The sequence below is a fragment of the Acipenser ruthenus genome, chromosome 32 (assembly GCF_902713425.1).
Source record: "Acipenser ruthenus chromosome 32, fAciRut3.2 maternal haplotype, whole genome shotgun sequence".
NCBI lineage: Eukaryota > Metazoa > Chordata > Actinopteri > Acipenseriformes > Acipenseridae > Acipenser > Acipenser ruthenus.
The window spans coordinates 12,449,022-12,469,419 of NC_081220.1; the positions used below are offsets into that span (position 1 = coordinate 12,449,022).

The window sequence follows — 20,398 nt, forward strand, 5'->3', positions numbered from 1 at the left end:
CAACGAAACCAAAGCGGTCTGAAATACTATTTTACATTTTATTGCGGTGTTTATTATTAGGCTATTATTAGTATTATTATTGGGCCATCTTTTTAGTTTTTTCACTTCATCTATAAATATAACACAGTTACGCGGCATTTTGTATGTTACACGCTGGGACGAGATTTAGTTTATGTTAAACTGAGGATAATATAAACTATTAAATAGTCCCCCGAGGCTGTGTGAAAAAACACAGAATTACCCCTACCTGCTTTGGTACCTGCTTTGCTGTTACGTGTCAGTATAGCAGCGCATAAACATTATTGTTCTGATTTATTAATATCAATTAACGCTGTTTTTCATTGAACAGTCATTGCTGCAGACAATATATTTTTCTCTTTGCAGATTTTAGGAGATGTTACTGCTGATTTCTGTGGGGACTATACAATTTAACAAAAACGGTCCTGCAGATTAGTGATAAAAGGCAATGTCTGACTGCAGCGCAGGGAGCTCTGTCCTCGCAGGATACAATATAAGCTACTGGTTGACAACAACAAAAAAACGGCATTTTCTGAATAAATAAATAAATAGTTATTATTAAGTTAAACTGCGTCGTTTCTTTTTGTGTCCAAAAACTAGCTTTATATATGAATCCTAAGCAATATTACTCAACACCCTACATTTTGGCCTTGACTTACGCTTAGTGGCCTTGTTGCCCTCTACACATGTATTGAACTGATAAACTATATAGCTTCACAGTTATGATTTCTAAACAGAGGCAAACCCGAATTACACAGTAAACCCAACAAAACAAACCCCATTTTTTTTTATAAACTGCAAACACTTAATAATTAATCACGCCATTTTAACAATAATAATTTCATATGAGTTTTTCATATTTCTACTAACAGTAACTTAATATACACCGTTGTTCATAAACGTTGTCATTTAAACATTTATTTAAAACTCGGCGGTATTTAAATATCTTTAGAATAATTGTTTAGAACCTATCCAAAAATGCGTAGCCTTTATACAACTAAACACACGTTTATAATTATGGAACAACATTGTTAAAAATGTATTTTTTGAAACGGTGTCATGTGAGCCAAATTACAGATCTTTAAGCTACAGAATAAGAAAATGTATGTTGCCTAAACTTTCATTAATGTTAAGCCATCGAGTTCATCTGATTGTTTTTATTAACATAAAGATAATCAGTTTTAGAGAAATATAAATACAAACATAACGTTGGAAGAGTTTCATTCCATTGAACAATTCATGTGTCCACCGACATTGTGTTTATTATTATTATTATTATTATTATTATTATTATTATTATTATTATTATTATTATTATTACAGCTTCTCCAGTATTCCAATACCCGCCCGTAGTAAGAGCCAAGGTCGGGAGCACAGTGCACTTCACGTGTGATATCGGAGACCTGACCGGGCACTGCTACTCTGTTTTGTGGCTCAAGGTGCAGCCCAGCCGAGCCCCGGCGCTGGCTGTTTATTCAAATATCTCCCCTGATGGGAATCATGGAAGTGAGGCTGATGCACCAGCCGATCCGATTGAGATCAGTCGATTGAATGGGACGTTATCAAGCAAAAATCATCCCATAGGAATGGGCCAGTAGGTATTTACTAGTCTACTAACCCCTAAATCTACCCCGTACCCCTAAATGTCTACAACTAATCTAATCTCTACCCCTAAACATAATCTCCACCCCTAAACCTAACTGTGTTGCTATAAAGTAATTGTACTATTATTTAAACACGGCTTTTTAGCGCCCTCTAGCGGCTACTACATCCGACGTCCATTAAAGCGCTTGATCCGGACCTACTCTCACTGTTAGGAGGCTAGTAGAGAGAAAAGCTCACGTGGTTCAATCATATAACTCGTAAAATGAAAGATGAGGGTCGAAAACTAGAACGGAGATCTAAACTGCACATTTATTACAGCGCATGGAAGGGCCACCTGGTTAAATATAGGAAGGCTCTGGTGTTGGCTTGATCACAATGTTATTCTAATTTAATTGAAACAAATAAAAATAATCCTAGATTTCTTTTTGCTACCCTAGATAAATGAATTAATCCTTCTCTAATAGTCCTGCCCTTGACATTGGCTCCTCTCACAGCTGCAATGACTTCTTACATTTCTTTAAAAATAAAATACTAAACATCAGAAATGAGATTTCACAGACACCTTCTATGAAGGAGAATTTTACCAACACGACCACAAGTCCAGAGTGAGTGCTAATGTGCAAGTGGTGAAATACAATTTGTTAGGTGAACAACAGTGCAGTGTTGTCCAGGTTTGTGCTGGCCTTTAGCGGCAGCTCCTAGTACGTGTTTCTCTGTCTAATAATAACAAACAAGCAATAATTAGACACGACAAAAACAAACAAACACTCACGGTATAATTCACGGTCCTTTGGGTACGTCTGTAAACATAACAAAGGAACAGATCACCTCGTTACGTCCTCTTATGTACCGTCAATCACGCCCCCTTTAATGATTTCAACCTCTCCTCCAATCCGTGGCTGCCACATCACTTCCCTTACGGGTCGATGATTTAATGTACCGTAGCTCCGCCCCCTTTCTAGATGACCAACTTCCGCCTAACCCTGGGAATGAATTGTCAGGCCATCCAGTCCAGGGCACTCTGTTCCCTTTACACAGCGCCCTCACAGGTCGGGAGGGAGATTTATCACCAAGAATCATTCTGTCTCTGTCACAGTACTGTACAGTGATTCGGGATACTTTTGTATAAAAAGACCTATATAAATGCAATAAATAAATAAAACGTGAAGATAATACATTTTAATTAGCTTAATAGTTTTTTGTGGTATATAGAAAAAGTATTAACCACATAATTTATAAACAAAGACCATTCATCAAAGTAAAAATTTATTAAAGCTGTAAATGCAATCAGATATGAACTTGAGTCACCCAAGTATATAAAGGCGTAATATTCATTGTAGTCATGGCTGGCGCTCATGCTCAGAATTATTCGACAGAGCAGGAACTTTATTTTGTCGAGCAATGCCAACAGCAATTGAGCAGATCATTTGGCCATCCTTTGCCCCATAATATACAGTCTAATTACATCATTTATGCACGATTTGCTTGCTTCAATAGAGGGAGCTATTGAGCATTGCGGTTGATACAATGCCAGGTAAGATTCACTGTCGTTCAGTCAGCATATTGGCTATTATTAAACTCAAATAGTAGTGTTACATGAATGGGTCATTCTTCACAGATGCAGAGAGAGAGAGAGAGAGAGAGAGAGAGAGAGAGAGAGAGAGAGAGAGAGAGAGAGGAGAGAGAGAGAGAGGAAATACCCTGTGACGATTCCAATTTAATCATGCCAAATAGTTTTCATAATCCTCTCATATCTACATGGATTATAATTGTACATGCATTCTAAACAAAACAGTCAGTGGAAGATTGAGCATGCTGGCAGGTTATCAAAATAATCATTAAGAGCACAACCCGAATATTATACAAATGACCTTGCAGTACTATTTACTGATGCTTAGTGCACCCTCTAAACAGATCAAAATAACATGTGGTTGTAATTTCAGGTGTTTATATGGTGCACTAATCATCAGTAAATAATACTTAATGGCATATTTTAGTAAAATATTTGGGTTCTCTATAGATTTTTCTACACTTCACTGTAGGCGATTCAGGAGCGAGGAGAAGATGAGGCTGTGGAGAGGAATTCCCTTGTGTACCTGGTGGAGACCTTCCCTCTGTCTGCCGCTCATCCACTGAGACAGCGTTATCATCTGTACCAGAAGGGAAATGGGCTCACACATCTTCAGAACCAAGGACTATGTTTTCAGAAAGAGATTTCGCAGGCGTAATACCAATGGAGCCTTTATTGAAAACCAAACAATTATACAGGTCCATAATACACAAAACAGTACAGTGGAGGAAGGCAGCAGCAGAGACAGGTTCCTGAGATCCCAGCATGCTTCTGAAGGTGGTCAAGAAGAATGCCATGATCTATCGTGTCAAAAGTGTTAGGTCAAGGAGGACAAGCACAGAGGGAGCACCAGCATCAGCATTGAGCAGAAGATCATTTACAATCTGGAGCAGAGATTCAAGCAGATTGTTATCCGTGAGATGTTTCATCAGCTTATAATGGAGACGGCTTAATATCCAATCCAGTAGGCTAAAGACAATAATGATTAAGGAACACATGAAATGTGCCAGTTAGCATGGTTCTGTATGTGTGGCAGGTCGCCACTATTGTAGAATTTAAAGTTTCATATAAAAACTTAATCATTAAATGACCTCTATCAGAGTAGCTTTGAACACAGGGACTGGGAAAACAGGATGAGATCTGGTCCCTTTTGTACTGTTAAAATATCAGTGCAATCTGATACAAGGCCACTAGATGGCACTGTTGTGTTGTGTAAGTATAAGTTACAGTACTAAAAGTAAATAAAAGATGTTCCTGTTTGACTAGCAGAGAGTATGATAGGTGTGACTCTGTCTCTAACACAACACTTTTGAAGTTCAAAGGACCCCTTTTGTTTTCCATGTATTGTTTAACATAGGGGTTATCACGAAGATAAGCACAGAAACAGATCACGAAGATAAGCACAGAAACAGATCCTAAAGATAAGCACAGAAACAGATCCTGAAGATAAGCACAGAAACAGATCCTGAAGATAAGCACAGAAACAGATCCTGAAGATAAGCACAGAAACAGATCCTGAAGATAAGCACAGAAACAGATCATGAAGATCAGCACAGAAACAGAACATGAAGATAAGCACAGAAACAGATCCTGAAGATAAGCACAGAAACAGATCCTGAAGATAAGCACAGAAACAGATCCTGAAGATAAGCACAGAAACAGATCCTGAAGATAAGCACAGAAACAGATCCTGAAGATATTATTATTATTATTATTATTTATTTCTTAGCAGACGCCCTTATCCAGGGCGACTTACAATTGTTACAAGATATCACATTATACATTATTTCACATTATACAGATATCACATTATTTTTACATACAATTACCCATTTATACAGTTGGGTTTTTACTGGAGCAATCTAGGTAAAGTACCTTGCTCAAGGGTACAACAGCAGTGTCCCCCACTGGGGATTGAACCCACAACCCTCCGGTCAAGAGTCCAGAGCCCTAACCACTACTCCACAGATAATGCGCAATTTTATGCATTTATTAAAATATTTGGGATTTTTTAATTAATAAAAACGGCAGGTACGCATCTTATCTGGACCGCTGTATGCGATTCCACACTTACGAAAACGAAATTTTGCAAATCAAAACGCCTATGCACAGTGTATAATGCGTACGCCACTAATGGTAATGGGAACGGGTCAAGCCAGCATGGGAAGGTGGAGTGAACGAGTGTGTGAATGCGTGCTGCTGCTGTCCAGGGATGCTCTGGCTAAGACAATGCTCTATTTCTCCCAGTTAGCGGCTGGAAAAAGGGTCTGCAGAGCATGGACTTGATTGGTTGAGCCAGACAGCGGCGGGAAATGAGGAGAGTTTATATAAGAGCGCGCATGAACCTGTGACAGAGACCGAGCAGAGTCGAAAATCGACTCGATAGGGTTAGTTAGAAAGGGTTTAGTATTTTTTGGTGGCGTGAATTCCGGCCCCAAACAGGAATTCTCTGCTCAGTACCCCAATAAACTGTGAATTCGATAATTCAACACTGTCTTGCTTCATAGAAACCTGACATGTTACAATACATTCTGTATGCTGTTGAAAGCGTGGGTTTCCAAAACAACTTTCTTGTTGAAAGGCGTCAAAAGAGAAGAAGCGGATGGGTTAGTGTTTGTGCCAGTGTCATGTGATAGGCAAATTCTGATTTTTTTTTATCAATTGATTCAGGACTTCTGAAATCAGAATTGAACACATTTTATTATCATTAGTATTTACTGTCAAAATACTGTAAAATCCCATAAGTTTAAAATATTAATTTACTAAATTCTTATTTTGATGGCGAAAAGCAATGTCTGTTAGTGGCTTACTTCTTGAAAATTCGCGTCTCCATAAAGAACATATAGAATGGCATAATAGATAGAATGAACGCAATTTCCTATCGATCACTCCATACCATGTGAAAGAGCATGTTTGGAAAGGAGTCTTCAGTGCAATGCCAGTTAACAGAGCGATGCTTTGCACGTGATGCAGATTCCTTGCATTCATTTTTTTGTTTGTTTTTTTCAAGCCTTTCTAAATTTTCCCTTCTAAATCTGACGCCCTTTCTCTGGGCCTGGCAGTCATTTTCAAGTAAGGCTATTTGGATGGAATTGAGTTTGTGAGGAGACATCAGGTCCCCTGGACTGGTAGCCATGTCCCTATGATCAATGTGATCAGATCTGTGCACAATAATGTTTCAACTCTGGAAGTATGATGCACGCTATTGTAAATATAAAATCACAAAATCTACATACTTTGAAATTACCCTGAAGCACCATTTTGGTACAAAAACAAAGAAGAAAATACTTCGATAATGCCAAGTACAATCAATTCTTACTGGTTTCCCATATTTCTTACAGGTTTTTTTAAGTTTTCATGCGCGTCACTGATTGCTTCCTTCAAAAAAAGGCTGAAGCAGTTCACAAAAATGCCACCGCAAATAAAATCTTCTTCTCCTTGGTCCTCAAGATCCAAATTCAGAAAGAGCATGCTTCCTGACACTCTAACTGCATTCCTGAAATGCAAAATCAATTGTGATGATCCTTGCTTCAAGACTTCGGTAACCCCAGCAATTCTTGAAACAGCCACAAAAGATACAAGAGATACAACAACGCCCTGCACCATGATCCACTGGACTTCAGCTTGACTCGTGTTCATTATGGAAGATGGTTATAATGTTGTAATGTTAAAGATGTTAGAGTGTTGTATTATGTTACATTATGTTATGATGTTAACGACGTTAATAATAATGAACACAGCAAATGATGAAAAAGCGTTTTCTGCAGTTTTCAATTAATAAACTGGGAGAAGTTCTGTATTTTGTCTTTCATATTTTTTGATACTATGATTTTCGAGTCGGAGCCGAATTTCTCCAGGTTTGGAAGCATTCCTTAAGGGTTTGAAAGCTCCGGTATACAAGCTGGACAGGTGTGAATCAATGTGTGGCACCCGATCTGATTGAGATCAGTCTATTAAATGGGACATTATCAAGCAAAAATCATCCCACAGGAATGGGCCGGTAGTACCTACTAGCCTCCCAACAGTGAGAGTAGATCTGGATCAAGCGCTTTAATGGACGTCGGATGTAGTAGCCGCTAGAGGGCGCTAAAAGCGGTGTTAAAATAATAGAAAAAATTACTTTAATAGTAACAGTTTGTAGAAATAGAACACTTAAAAGAATCTAAAGCAAAAATGTAACATTGGAATAAAAAAAGAGAAAAACTCTTCGCAGAAATGCATTCCCCACCTACCCTGAAGCTCTGTGATGTTTGCAGGTTTGTGACTGGCTGTTATATCAGCCCCTGGTTGACCTACATGAAGTATAGGCCGGCATGTTGTGATCTGAGAACAAGTGTTCTGTTTGAAGTGTCTGAAGTTCGTGTTGTGCAAAGAGGATCTTTGTGTCTCTTGAGCTACAGCACAAAATATGTGCAGGATTTCAGTCTCTATCTATCTATCTATCTATCTATCTATCTATCTATCTATCTATCTATCTATCTATCTATCTATCTATCTATCTGTCTGTCTATCTGTCTGTCTATCTATCTATCTATCTATCTATCTATCTATCTATCTATCTATCTATCTATCATTCAGAGGGCACCTCGCTTCAGAAATGCAGCTTCTGGAAACCGTGTTGCAGGAATCCACAATGAGAAATTAAGTTGCATGTTCTTATTCTGCATTCGTGTGAAACGCGCTGTTTATAAGCGCGGTATCGACAGGAAGTTCTTCACCACGCGGCTGGCCCGCTGTGGACTCGGGGTTATATCAGAGACCCCGACGCGCTGGAAGCACAAGCCTCGTGACCTCAGTGCTCTGCCGTACAGCTGGCATCATGCGCCTCCTCGCCTTTGGGTTCCTCTCTTCTCTCATTCTACCAGGTAATATATATTGCATGCAAAGCTATGGCCAAAGGATTTGCATCACCTAGAGTTTTAGGACTGAGACATAATTATATATATTTTATTAAGACCGTGTAATCAGAAAACTACAACATCATATCGCAAAAGTCTACTAGAAGTTATAACAGTACAGTATTTCAAGTTCAATTTCGAAATGTCAGATTTGATGGAAAGCTACAAAACGGCATGTAATTCAATATAATAACGTAACATTACTCAATAGATTTCATTCGACTTTCTGAAGCAATATTAATTATATAGGGTGATGCAAAACTTTTGTACCAGTATTTGCATCAGCTTGTACTTGCACTGAACTGCTCCATACCTTGCCTTATTCTACTGCTGTTCTTAATTAGAACTGTTTTCTGAATCTTGTACTTGATTTTACTCTTAAAGGTAACCGTATTCAGGTTCTTTTGTAATTGTTCTGATTTGAAATCGTTCTTATCTATTTATCCTTCTTACTACGTGTTCTTAATTGAATTTACTCGTATAAGGAAATATTTTTACGAAGTTAACTGCTCTTAGTCGAACTCGCTCTTAAATATAATTATTTACTGTGTTCTCTATTTTGCTCTTATTTGAATGTGCTCTTATTTTCTACTGATTTTACTGTACTTTGTAACTACTCTTATCTGTAATGTGACATTGTGTAATGTGATAGTTTGTATTGTGATATTTAACAACTGTAAGTCGTCCTGTATAAGGGCGTATGCTAAGAAATCAATTAAATAAATAAGAAAAGGAGACAAAACACAAAGATAAAATGAAACATCACAACATTACTATTATTATCACTGCTGTTGGTCGTGATTGTGATGGTCAAGGCTGGACTGTCTGCTATTGTTGAAACAAGACATATTTTCCATTACTCGCCATCCTGTCCACCTGCGGTTTGTTTGAGCATTTTTCTTTCCGAGTAACTGAGAGGCGCTCAACAAACACATCGCCTTACAACTTATACAGCAAGCGGGCATCCTGTTTCATATGAGAAGAGACGCGTGTTTATTCTTTATATTATTATTTATTTCTTAGCAGACGCCCTTATCCAGGGCGACTTACAATTGTTACAAGATATCACATTATTTTTTACATACAATTCCCCATTTATACAGTTGGGTTTTTACTGGAGCAATCTAGGTAAAGTACCTTGCTCAAGGGTACAGCAGCAGTGTCCCCCACCTGGGATTGAACCCACGACCCTCCGGTCAAGAGTCCAGAGCCCAAACCACTACCACTATACATATATATATACAACACCAACAATTCATGTTTTTTAGGCACTTCTAACAAATCTGGAACCAACTCCCCAGTAATGTTGTTGAAGACACCCTGGGATCCTTCAAGAAGCTGCTTGATGAGATTCTTGGATCAGTAAGCTACAAACAACCAAACGAGCAAGATGGGCCGAATGGCCTCCTCTCGTTTGTAAACTTTCTTATGTTCTTATGTTCTAAATCTGCCTCTGTGAAGATTTACAATCAAACGAGACAGATAGGCCTAATCTTCGACTCCGACAGCGACTAAAAATAAAATAAAAATTATACTCCATTGAAACACCTTTTCCTTAAAAATACGTTATTTTTTGCAGTTCATTGTCTACCCAGTTTAGTTCACCGTTCCTGAATTATCAAAAAGAAAATTATATTTAAGATTATTTAATATTGACCTAATTTTTATTCATTTAATTAATTGCAATTTGAACATTAACACCCGCTTGTAACTCACTGAAGCCCATCTAATATATATATGTATATATATATATATATATATATATATATACTGGAAACCTTTTAGTTTATTTATCTATCTATGATTTGAATGTTGACGATGACGGCTCAATCGCGCTGTTATAAGTGACTGCGTGTTGCTAAGAAGATGCAATGCTTGATCTCTCTGACTCGACTTGTAGTTTTGAACATGCTTTCTTTTCTATAATTCTCGTGTTATATAAGCAGAGCCCTTCACGACCCCTCACAGAGTGGTGTGGTTATTGCACTCAGGAGCATAGCGAGGAGCAACTTCTCGCCTCTCGGGGCACTTCGTCTATTCCACCGCTGTCATTATTATTATTATTATTATTATTATTATTATTATTATTATTATTATTATTATTATTATTATTATTATTATTATTATTATTATTATTATTATTATTATTTATTTCTTAGAAGACGTCCTTATCCAGGGCGATTTACACTTGTTACAAGATATCACATTATTGCATAACGGTGAAAACTCTCTCTCAGAAGCACCATTTAAAACTCTTCAAGAATTGTCAAGCTTTCACACTGGCGTGTTCCAAAATCTCCACAATGGTTTTAGTCACTACAACAAAACATAAACAAGTTCAAAAACACTACATATGTACACTAAAGTGTGTTTCTAGGAGGCTTGGTGGTCTGGTGGTTAAAAAAAAGGGCCTTGTTATCAAGAGATACCAGTTCAATCCCAGCTCAGCCACTGACTCACTGTGTGTGATCCTGAGCAAGTCACTGAACCTCCCTGTGTGCTCCGTCCTTCGGATGAGACGTGCAACCGCGGTCGTTTTGGAAGTGACTCAGCAGCAGCAGCAGCAGTTGATGCATACTTCACCCCTGTAGTCGCTGTAAATCGTGTTGGATAAAAGAGTCTGCTAATTAACTAGAGAAGAATTAATTACCAATCTTATGGAAAACATTAGAAACAAAAACACAAGTGTGACCTAAATGAATATTACCGGGTAAATATTGACGGTCCCGATGAAAACGTTTAACCATGATAACACACATTGGATTCCGTTTCCTACAGTAATATCACATTATTATTATTATTATTATTATTATTATTATTATTATTATTATTATTATTATTATTATTATTATTATATTGGTGTTGTTGTTTCATTTAGCGTGCTTTTATTATGTATCTAATGTTTCTGTATAAAAATATCATTTTTAAAATCAGTTTTTACTATTTATATGCATTATTATTATTATTATTATTATTATTATTATTATTGTTATTATTATTATTATTATATTTGTCTTGCAGCTGCCGAGGCGGTGGTAGTCCAATACCCGCCCTTGGTAAGAGCCGAGGTCGGGGGCTCAGTTAACTTGTCCTGCGATCTCGGGGACTTGACGCGGTTCTGCTACACGGTAATGTGGCTCAGATTCCAGGCGGAGACATCTGTACTGACTCCATACACGAACCAGAGTCCGGCAAGCCACGGCAGCGCTGGAGCAGAGAAGATATGCAATTTCACCATCAGCAACCTGCAAGCGAGCGATTCGGGCACGTACTATTGCGCTGTTGTGAACGGGCCAGTAGCGCATTTTGGCAACGGATCTACCCTGGTTGTAAAAAGTGAGTAGACATTGTAATTGTTTGATCAATTGATTTATATGGAAAACTACAAATTACCACGAGGCCAGCATTTGGGCAATTCCATTAAGTTATGTGCGCGAGCGAGCTGTACATTTCTATATGTTCTTGTTTGGCTGCAGTTGGATCGTTTGGGTGTTTGTTCATCTGCACGCTTTATTGATCTGAAAGTGCGCATGCGGACTAATAATGATAGGGGACAACATATGGAGGGGTTTTGCTTAACAAACACTTCTTCCAAAAAAAATGCATGAACAATTCCTGGAGCAATCTAGACCCACTATTGAGCTCTAGTGACCTGGTCCGGTGAGCATGCTGGCAACAATCCACGATAATAGTAACAACTTATACAGACCTCCATGGTTTAAAATTACAGAAAAAGTAGCTTCTAACGTGGGGTTTTTTCCTATAAAATGACCACTGCCGGTAACAACAAGGCCTATTTTTTTAACAGAAAATATACACTGAAATTACGCGATAGGGTCCATTTGATCCTCTATCATGGTCTTCTCGCGCGCACTTTTGGCGCAATTGTACATCGAGATATATATATATATATATATATATATATATATATATATATATATATATATATATATATATATATATCGATGTATAATATTTATAATAAACCCACGTCCTTTCACAGTCAACACAGAATAACATGAATGCATTCTACTGTAAGCGCTGTGCGTTTCACACATAATCTGTCCGGGGTTCTAGGAACTCATTTTGGTAAAAATGGGGTTAAATTAGTTTAATACCTTTCATACACTATATATTCACAAAGCAAGTCAACACTAACACGGCTGAAACGCCTGCAGCCGTTAATATATAACTGAACCTTATAGCTAGTTCTTTACAATTAGCAATTTGTAAATGTAAACTACACATACAAGTCCTATTATCTCTTTTACAGAACACTCTCTCGGACCCCCATCCATTACAATCCTCTCCCCCTCTGCCGGGGAAGTCCAGTCCGGCGGTTCCGCTACTTTAGTGTGTCTGGTGTTCGGGGTATCCGAGCAGGCTCGCGTCTACTGGGACATAGCGGGGAGTGTTCGACACGGACTGACCGACTCCGGATCCGGAGATTCCAGTGAATCCACTTCGGACTTTATCAGGAATCAAATCACCATTCCGGTCGAGGTCTGGAGCAGCGGGGCCGCGTGTACCTGTGTAGTGGAAACAGGGAGCGGGCGCAATATGAGCAAAACCGTGACAAAGATTGGTAAGGTAGCTGTGGGCTATTATTTATTTATTTACCGTGCACGAGACGACACTTGCGCAAGTACAATGTGCTGGAATGTTGTGAAATCTGGCATTTTGATTGGATGAGAGTGACGTCGTGATTAATGATCGTCTTTTGTGATGTTTAATTGTGTTTTTGTGTTTGGTCTCGTTTTCTTCCAGAACACGGTGGCGTTGATTTCACTTTGCTGCAGATGAGAAGCTTGGAAATAGTTTCATTTCTCACGGCGGTTATTATATTAATAGCCGCCATGCGTTGTGTGTCGAAGAGGAATTAACGACTGGAATATGCGCTCTTATTTCAACTGCAAAACTTGCATTCGATCCTGTGCATTGTGCAATCTAACTGTGTAGCGCTATACATTTGTAGCCAGTGTTTTCTTGCAATATATCTGTGTAGCGCTATACATTTGCAGCCAGTGTTTTCCTGGGAAGAGCAGCATTTTCTTTTTAAAACAAATAATTTTACAAATAAATGACTGGAATGCTACCTGTTTGCATTTAAAAGTAGTTGCTTCCTGTTTGTTCCTCCGTTTGGAAACGCTTCACTGTAACAGATCAGATAGCTTAAAATGCCATTGAAGTTTATTATTTTCATGTTTTAATTATTCTTAGTGTTGGTCCTGGGTCGTGCTGCTCCCATACCGAGCTATTGTCATTCTTCTGTAAATCTGTGTGTACCTTTTGCAATTTTGTTTTGTAAATTTAGAATATAGAGCTGTATGCTCTATGCACAGGATCGGTACTGAGGAGGAGACTGTTGACTAATCCTTAACTGTTGATTTCTCGAGCGTGATTTATAATAGCATTCAATACACATTTAGTATATATATATATACTTTTTAAATTTATATATATACTTTTTTAATATATATATACTTCTTAGGGCAGCTGGCTCTTTGAGCTAATATATATATATATATATATATATATATATATATATATATATATATATATATATATATATATATATATATATATATATATATATATATACTTCCCCGGGGCCCATGATGGCTCTCGGCGGCCCTGCTCACACGTAAAATCCCTGTACACCACTGTTAAAGGCTTTTGCCGATATTAGGCGATGTTATATACACTTATGTAATATTTGCTGTCAGTTCTGGAGTTTTGCTCAAGTCTTGATTTTTAATGTTGTAACTTCTGAATAAAGATACTTTTTAATTGTGTGCTTCCTTTTCTTTAACTGTCCAATAAGCACTGGCATGTTATATTATTACATCATATTTAATGGGTCTTAAGTAACTATACATATTTACAGTTATTTAAGAACCTTCGATTCCACCTTTATTAAGAAATATATTTTTTACTTGAAATTCATGGTGGATTTTAACCCTCGAAAAACACAATCAAGAAATATGCCTCACATACCCGTAGTGAAAGCAAACCCTCACTGTTTCAGCAGTGTTGGAAATGCTTGTGTGCAATATATTTCTCTCAATCGTAGGTTCAAGTTTTTGATTATGGTGATGATATTTCTAAGTTTGCTTGTAAACAGTCTCTACGTAAACTTGATGTGTTGTACAATTCACGTTGCAGATTTGTTCTAGAGCGCCCCCTCCTGACACATCATTGTCATGTGTAATAAAACTATAGGCATTGGTACTGTTTTATAGTCCAGGTTTTTGAAGGCGTGGAACCGTGTTACCTGAATGCTCTGGTGAAAATGACTCTCATTGATTACAGCTACACTCTCAGGATTCTGTTATTTGGCTATTCCAATGGTTCCTACACGCTTGGGAGAATAATATGTTTTGCTTATCAAATCCCGAAGACATGGCATTCTTTCCATCATAGTTTGAAGGTGGAATTTGATCATTTGTAGGAATTGCTTAGAAGAACCTCCTGCCAATGCTTTACCTCCAGTCCACATGAGAAAACAGACACGCCCTGCTTATGCTGTTCTAGATATCTGTATGCTGCTGACTAAGTGTTAACCACACACGTTTGTATTGTGTTGCTTGTATTGTATTTGTCTTTCTATTTGACATTTATTGTTTCCATGCCCCCCCCTGTAAACGAGGCATCGGTCTGAACGGGTAAACAATTAAAATAAAGATAGACTTAAGCCGTGTTAGAAATGCTTGTGGTCATTTCTTTCTGTTCGCTGTAATACTTTTCCCACCTACCCTGAAGCTCTGTGATGTTTGCAGGTTTGTGGCTGGCTGTTATATTGGCCCCTCGCAAACCTGCATGAAATATAGGTCGGTAATCTTGTGATCTGAGAACAAGTGTTCTGTTTGAAGTGTCTGCGGTCTGCGTTTTGTTGTGCAAGTTTTCATTAGGGACCCCTCTGCTGTGACCGAATGGAACATCTCCACACAGAAGGACAGAGATAATAACACAAATCGTGATGTATCAACAATAGTAAATAACGCACCTGAAGACACTTCAAACCTGTCAGAATGTTTATAGACATCACTTGGCTCATTGCTGGCATTAAAATAACCAGAACAACCTTTCAGAATATTTTGAAATATATTTTCTATTGAAATAAGTCTATATTCACTTTCAGTTCACCACAGGTACTCTCTAAGAAACGTATGTTACTGAATAATACAAAATAATTTATGAACTAGTTATTTTCACATTTGTGAAATTTTGTAAAAAAAAAATTGACAAGTTTCAGAACATGTTTTATTTCTTTAAGTATAAATGTTATGTTTGTTTTTAGCAATAATTTAAAACAATAGATTCAGGTCTCCAAATTCTTAAAAAAATAAATACATTGATAGTTGAGTACTGTATATAATACAATAGTTACAAAAAAGAACCACGTCCTCGTTTCATTTTACATTTTTTTTTTTTTATTTAGTAGTCACCAATTAGTTTTGTTTTGTTTTCTCCCCAATTTAATAGTGTCCAATTATTTGTTTAGCTCAGCTCCCCGCTACCACTCCTGTGCTGACTGAAGCATTTTTCATAATAATTACGTATTGTCATAATTTGGGCAAATGTGAAATCTTCTTCAAAAGTTTGATGCATTTTTTTAACATGGCGAAAATCAGCAACATTTCTTACGACTCCACTGACGGCATAGAATTATTATTATTTTTGTCGAACTCTGTATATACCACAATGCTTTGCGCGCAGTGAGACGGAAGTCTCAATTGAAAATCAGCGGATTCGAGTGTCTTGTTCAATAGAATATGTTTTGATTGGAAATGTGCAGGTCCTTACAGCCTTTTCTATAAATGAATTGACAAATGAATTAGTGATTTATTAGATTAACAAATACATTTATGAATTACTGTATGAATTGACAAAGTTATGGATGAATTGCTGGACAAATAGACCAATTCATGAATTGACAAACAAATTACTAGATATTACACACACACACACACACACACACACGGAGGGAGACAGGAAGCACAGCAGGAGCCTCGCTCTAAATGTTAGTGGCTCTTTCTTTAATTTTTCTCCCCAACCCACCACCGAACACAAACAAGTGGAATTCCTTCTTTGCTCTTGCTGGCTGTGCGTCCAACCTCCACTCCAGACACCCCGGGTTCACATCACAACAACAAAATCCAATCTCTCGAACGGATGAAATCAGGAGCTTTTATACCAGGTGCTCAGCTTCTTCAAATGATTCAATTAGCATCTATGCAGGCTGAGAACTGGAGAGCATCAACGTGCCAGTGAGATCTGTGCAAATCTACAAGAAGTAATGTGCCAAAATTAAACATGCTCGTAAAAAGTGATAAAATAAAACTAACTAACATTAAATCAAATGTGAATATACTACAATAGCAAAATCAAACATGCCTAAATAAAGTGACGTGGGTCAGTTAGTAAATATTCTATATTTTATGCTGAAACACCTGCCCAATTTTGTGGGCTTACTATTACAAAAACAGCAACTTGAGAAGGATTGAACAGTAAAGATTAGGTTTACCAGAGTTCTTAGCAAAAAAAAAAAAAAATCTTATTTGCCTCTGCCCGCCCATTTTTAAACAAAGTTAGGCACCCTTGTGTTGTCTATGTATCTGAGTTATATATTAAAACATTTGCAAGTAAAACACTTTAGTAACACAGGTAACCTCGGATAATGACAGATCAGTCAACAGTACTCAAATCAAAAAGGAAGTTAGAAAGGCCAAGAGAGAGATAGAAATGAGCATTGCTAAGGGGGTTAAAACCAATTCCAAAAAGTTTTTCCAATATTAACAGCAAGAGAACATTCAAAGAGGAGGTTAAATGTCAAGAGACACAAATGGCAAAATCATAGACGAAGAAAAAAAATAGCAAATATATTAAATGATTACTTTTCACAGGTTTTTACAAAGGAGGACACGGACAACATGTCCGACATGTCGACCTGTTCCTATCCAATTTTAAATAACTTTAGCATAACAGAGGCAGAAGTGTTAAAGGGACTAGGAGCTCTTAAAATAAACAAATCCCCTGGGCCAGATGAGATCCTCCCAATAGTACTCAAAGAAATGAAAGAAGTTATTTACAAACCACTAACCAAGATCATGCAACAGTCTCTGGACAGACTGGAAAATTGCAAATGTAATACTGATCCACAAAAAGGGAGACAAAACCGAACCAGGTAACTACAGACCAATAAGCCTGACTTCTATTATATGTAAACTTATAGAAACTATAATAAGATCCAAAATGGAAACTTACCTATATGGTAACAGTATCCTGTGTTATGTGGTAATGCGTGTGATGCTGTGCATTATACGGTGTGACGTAGGTTGGTGCTCTAATACAGAACACTCAATACGCTTTGGATATTGATATTCAGAAAGAGAAACATTGTACTGTATGTATTTAAGAAATGCCAGGGCCAACCCATATTGATTTTAACAACATCTCATAATTTCACATCATTCTGACCAACTCATGACTTATCAGTGCGTCACAATGTAAATTGGTAACCATGGCCAGCAGTGCTTGTATTATGACCTAACAGTGCATCACAAAGGAATTTTTTTTACAGCGACAGAAACATCTGCCCATAACATCAAGCAAAACCTTTTGCAAATCTTTCTTTTCAGAGGGGAATTTTGAAGAACTCGAAAAGCCATCATGTTTGACCCAAAAATATTGGAAGTCCCAGCTGTTATCTTTGACAACGGTTCAGGGTTTTGTAAATGTGGGGTAGCGGGTGACAGCGTTCCTAGATCGGTCATCACATCTATAGTGGGTCACTCCAAAGCCAAAGCCAAAGCGACCATGCTTGGGGCCGGCCACAAGGAATACTATGTCGGGGACGAAGCCCAGGCCAAACGAGGACTTCTGAGCCTGAAGTGCCCAGTGGAGCAGGGCTTTGTCACTTGCTGGGACAATATGGAGAAAATCTGGAGGCATCTTTATGAATGCGAGCTAAAGATGAAACCAAATGAGAGACCAGTGCATTTAACCGAAGCACCCCTGAACCCTTTGACCAACAGGGAGATGATGACTGAAGTTATGTTCGAGAACTTCAAGGTCCCTGCTATGTATGTGTCAGTGCAGGCTTTGTTGGCCCTGTATGCTTCAGGGCGCACTACAGGGCTGGTAATAGACAGTGGGGATGGTGTAACCCATACTGTTCCCATATATGATGGATACTGCTTACCACATGCCACGTTCAGACTGGGCCTCGCGGGGAGGGACATAACAGATTATTTAATAAAGCTCCTACAGGAGAGTGGCCATTCTTTTGGGAGTTGTGCTAAGCAAGAAGTCGTGAAGGACATCAAGGAGAAACTGTGCTACGTCGCCGTTGATCTCACGATGGAGCTTAAAAAAAAGCCCAAGGAGAACCAGAGAGAGTACAGGCTGCCCGACGGGAACGTGATCAAGATCGGCGATCAGCTTTTCAGAGCCCCCGAAGCTCTTTTTGTTCCTGCTTCGGTCCAAGTGGAAGCCCCCGGGGTGCACAAGATGACTTTCAACAGCATTCTGAAATGCGACAGCGACGTGCGCAGAAATCTCTTCTCCAACATGCTGATGTGTGGCGGATCCACCCTGTTCCCAGGGCTGGAGGAACGGATGCTGAAGGAGATCAGGGTGCAGATCCCGTCTGAGGTATCCGTGAAGGTGATTGCACCTCCAGAGAGAAAATATACTGCGTGGATCGGAGCCTCGTTCATTACCTGCCTCACCGCCTTCAAACAGATGTGGGTAACGGCCAGCGACTATAAGGAGTTTGGACCTGCCGTGGTCCATCGAAAATGCTATTGAAAAGGGACTGATAGAATTTGGATTAAGAGACAGGTGTCTCAGAGCTACTTCATAAAGGGAGTCTATAAAATTGGCATCAACTGTGTGTGATTCTGTGCATAAATGAAGCTATACAATTTACAGCTATGGCGACAAGTTTTGCATCACCTAGAATTTTAGGATTGAGACATCATAAAAATACAAAATAAACTATATGAACACAATTGAGATCTTTTATTTAACATCATGTAATCAAATAAACTACAAAATGATCTACAGTATTTCATGTTAGATTTCGAAATGTCACATTTGTCAACTGTTGTCAGTTTATCTGTAAGTATATGGAAAACTACAAAAATGTATGTAACTCAATATATTAACGTAACATTATTCAGCTTCATGAAGCAAAACTAGTTAATTCTATAGGGCGATGCAAAACTTTTGGCCACAGCTGTATTTGTTTTATCTGTGATGTCATAAACAAAATCAGAAGGTACTTCTAATTCTAGGGGAATGCACTGAGAAACAATCCCAGGGAAACTTAGTGTTTGAAAGAGTTCCACCTGGGCATTGTGGGTCACCCAAATACAACACAATGTTATGCTTAGGCAGTGCTTGAATTATGCAAGACTTCAGAAGCAGATACAAACTCACAATACAAATCACAATATTCCAGGACACAAAGAAAGATATTAATAGAAAATCAGCATATCTGTCGTGTTTGTTTGATTTATTATGCTTATTCAAGGAAACAAATAGAGTTAACACATAGGTACCCTGTAATGTAAAATATTTAGCTTAATTAAATTGAAGAATAACATATGTAAATGTTTTGTTACTAATTACCACTGACTTAATTTAAGATATGATTTGTTCTTGCTTGTTTTATTGACCTTTGTATTGATCATATCGGATCCAACTCATGATGTACAATGAAAAAGACCAAAACCCTTATCAGTGCTGTACCGTACCTCTCACAGCAGTCAGACCTGTCCTTTATCAGCGCTGTACCGTACCTCTCACAGCAGTCAGACCTGTCCCTTATCAGCGCTGTACCGTACCTCTCACAGCAGTCAGACCTGTCCTTTATCAGCGCTGTACCGTACCTCTCACAGCAGTCAGACCTGTCCCTTATCAGCGCTGTACCGTACCTCTCACAGCAGTCAGACCTGTCCCTTATCAGCGCTGTACCGTACCTCTCACAGCAGTCAGACCTGTCCCTTATCAGTGCTGTACCGTACCTCTCACAGCAGTCTGACCTGTCCCTTATCAGTGCTGTACCGTACCTCTCACAGCAGTCAGACCTGTCCCTTATCAGTGCTGTACCGTACCTCTCACAGCAGTCTGACCTGTCCCTTATCAGTGCTGTACCGTACCTCTCACAGCAGTCAGACCTGTCCCTTATCAGTGTGTACCGTACCTCTCACAGCAGTCAGACCTGTCCCTTATCAGTGTGTACCGTACCTCTCACAGCAGTCAGACCTGTCCCTTATCACTGCTGTACCGTTCCTCTCAC

The 20,398-nt window shown here is 38.4% G+C and overlaps 2 protein-coding genes across 2 annotated transcripts; both read left to right on the top strand.

The window, feature by feature from the left end:
- The first annotated feature begins 7,890 nt into the window (after positions 1-7,890).
- Positions 7,891-12,817, top strand: LOC131703149 (immunoglobulin alpha-2 heavy chain-like). Its single transcript, XM_059006093.1, has 3 exons — positions 7,891-8,058; positions 11,113-11,427; positions 12,365-12,817. The coding sequence occupies exons 1-3, from the start codon at positions 8,013-8,015 to the stop codon at positions 12,781-12,783; spliced, it is 780 nt and encodes a 259-aa protein (XP_058862076.1). The 5' UTR covers positions 7,891-8,012; the 3' UTR covers positions 12,784-12,817.
- Positions 12,818-17,763: 4,946 nt separating this feature from the next.
- Positions 17,764-18,903, top strand: LOC117395513 (actin, clone 302-like). The gene has a single exon (XM_033994470.3). It carries the CDS (start codon positions 17,764-17,766, stop codon positions 18,901-18,903), a length of 1,140 nt encoding a protein of 379 aa, XP_033850361.3.
- The last annotated feature ends 1,495 nt before the right edge of the window (positions 18,904-20,398 follow it).

Bases quoted from the DNA above. Each gene is read 5' to 3' on its own strand.
- LOC131703149 (XM_059006093.1), top strand. From the start codon at position 8,013: ATGCGCCTCCTCGCCTTTGGGTTCCTCTCTTCTCTCATTCTACCAG. The intron at 8,059-11,112 runs GTAATATATATT...TTTGTCTTGCAG, and splicing joins CTCTTCTCTCATTCTACCAG to CTGCCGAGGCGGTGGTAGTC. The intron at 11,428-12,364 runs GTGAGTAGACAT...TCTCTTTTACAG, and splicing joins ATCTACCCTGGTTGTAAAAA to AACACTCTCTCGGACCCCCA.
- LOC117395513 (XM_033994470.3), top strand. From the start codon at position 17,764: ATGTTTGACCCAAAAATATTGGAAGTCCCAGCTGTTATCTTTGACAAC.